We start from the raw sequence: 1,671 nt of genomic DNA on the forward strand, positions 1-1,671 counted from the left end.
ACACACACACACACACACACACACACACACACACACACACACACACACACACACACACACATACATACACACACAGGTGCAGACATGGTTTTTCAGTAAAAAGTCTGTTTCCTAATCTCATGGTTTTGTGTTCAGCCCTACTGCATGGCACTTTGGGTGAGTGTCCTCTACTATAGCCCCAGGCTGACCAAAGCCTTGCGAGTGGATTTGGTTGATGGAAACTTAATAAAGCCCATAGTAATTATATATAATATATATTATTTATTATAATAAAGGGTAAAAATCATTAATGATTTTACCAAGGGGTCAGTGCGAAAATAAAAAAATTATAGGTGAATTTTACAAATATTAAAATAATTATAATCAGAATTATAATAAGGGACTGGCTAAAGGCCTCTCCACATGCTAGAAATGGATGCTAAAAGATGCTAATACCACAGCCTGTGTTTCATTTTTTTTAGTTTCTAAGGTGGTATTAGCATCATTTGGCATCTATTTCTAGCACGTAGAGAGGCTTATAGCCAGTCTCTTGTTATAATTATGTATATAACTATTATAATATTTATATATGATATATATATATATATATATGTGTGTGTGTGTCTTTGCCTATGTGTCTACCTAACCCATGCTGGCATGGGTTGGGTAGACCTTAAATGATAATGATCATGCATACATACATACATACAAATATGTATGTGTGTGTGTGTGTGTATATATATATATATACCGGAGTAAGCACATAAAATGTGCAACAAGGTGGAAAAAAAGAGTGCTCAAATACCAGAGGTAGAGTAATATGCTTAATTTAAAAGCAGCACTGTCCGATGAACGGGAACGTGAAACTCCGAGTAACAGTCTTTTGTTATATTTTCTGCTGCTGTAAATAAAGTATATATATATACACACACACACATATATATCATCATCTTCATCATTGTTTAACGTCTGCTTTCCATGGTGGTCGGGTGAGTGAGTATTGTATTGTATTCTTTCCTTCATGAATGTCGTTCCCGTTCAAACTCAGAGTGGACCTTTATTCTCTTGCAGATATATATCTGGGGAGGCAAATATCACCAGTATCAAATCAAAATAATTTTGGTGAGTCATTTGGTTTTTTTTTTTCCCCTCTTTTACTTTATATTTCATCATCATCATCCTCATAATATCCATTTCCTGTGCTGGCATGGTTTGAACAATTTGACAGGAGCTGGGAAGGCTCAGGGACCACACCAGGCACTCCTATGGCTGGATGCCCTTCCTAACACCAACCACTTTACAGAGTGTGCTGTTCCTTACTCTGAGGAATCCTTGAGGTAGCCATAAGCAGTGAACATGCTTTATCAGCATACAACTAGATTTTAAATTTAGATTTAAACTTTATATATATATACTAGCAGAAATACCCGGCGTTGCCCGGGTTAAAGAGAATAATGAAATCTAAAAACGCCGTCTAGACTACGCATCGTCTTTATATATAGAAATGTATATACACACACGCACCCAAACACACGTATATATATGTATATCAATATAAATATATGAAAGTCAATGAAGTTTCGTAAAAGAAGGTGATCATGTACATACTTTCTTGCTGTTGTGATTATAACACCTCGTTGTAAACAATGTTCCTTGTTTTCCCTTGTGGAGCATATACAAATAGGTTTTTTT

At 35.6% G+C, this 1,671-nt stretch overlaps 1 protein-coding gene across 1 annotated transcript in view; it reads left to right on the plus strand.

Moving 5' to 3' along the window:
* LOC106876412 (serine/threonine-protein kinase pelle) overlaps positions 1 to 1,671 on the plus strand; it is a 73,816-nt gene that overhangs the window by 52,605 nt on the left and 19,540 nt on the right. The window contains exon 5 of the mRNA XM_052976295.1: positions 1,051 to 1,101. Coding sequence (XP_052832255.1) covers positions 1,051 to 1,101 — 51 coding nt within the window. The remainder of the gene's footprint in view (positions 1 to 1,050; positions 1,102 to 1,671) is intronic.

Source organism: Octopus bimaculoides, chromosome 24 (assembly GCF_001194135.2).
Source record: "Octopus bimaculoides isolate UCB-OBI-ISO-001 chromosome 24, ASM119413v2, whole genome shotgun sequence".
Lineage (NCBI taxonomy): Eukaryota > Metazoa > Mollusca > Cephalopoda > Octopoda > Octopodidae > Octopus > Octopus bimaculoides.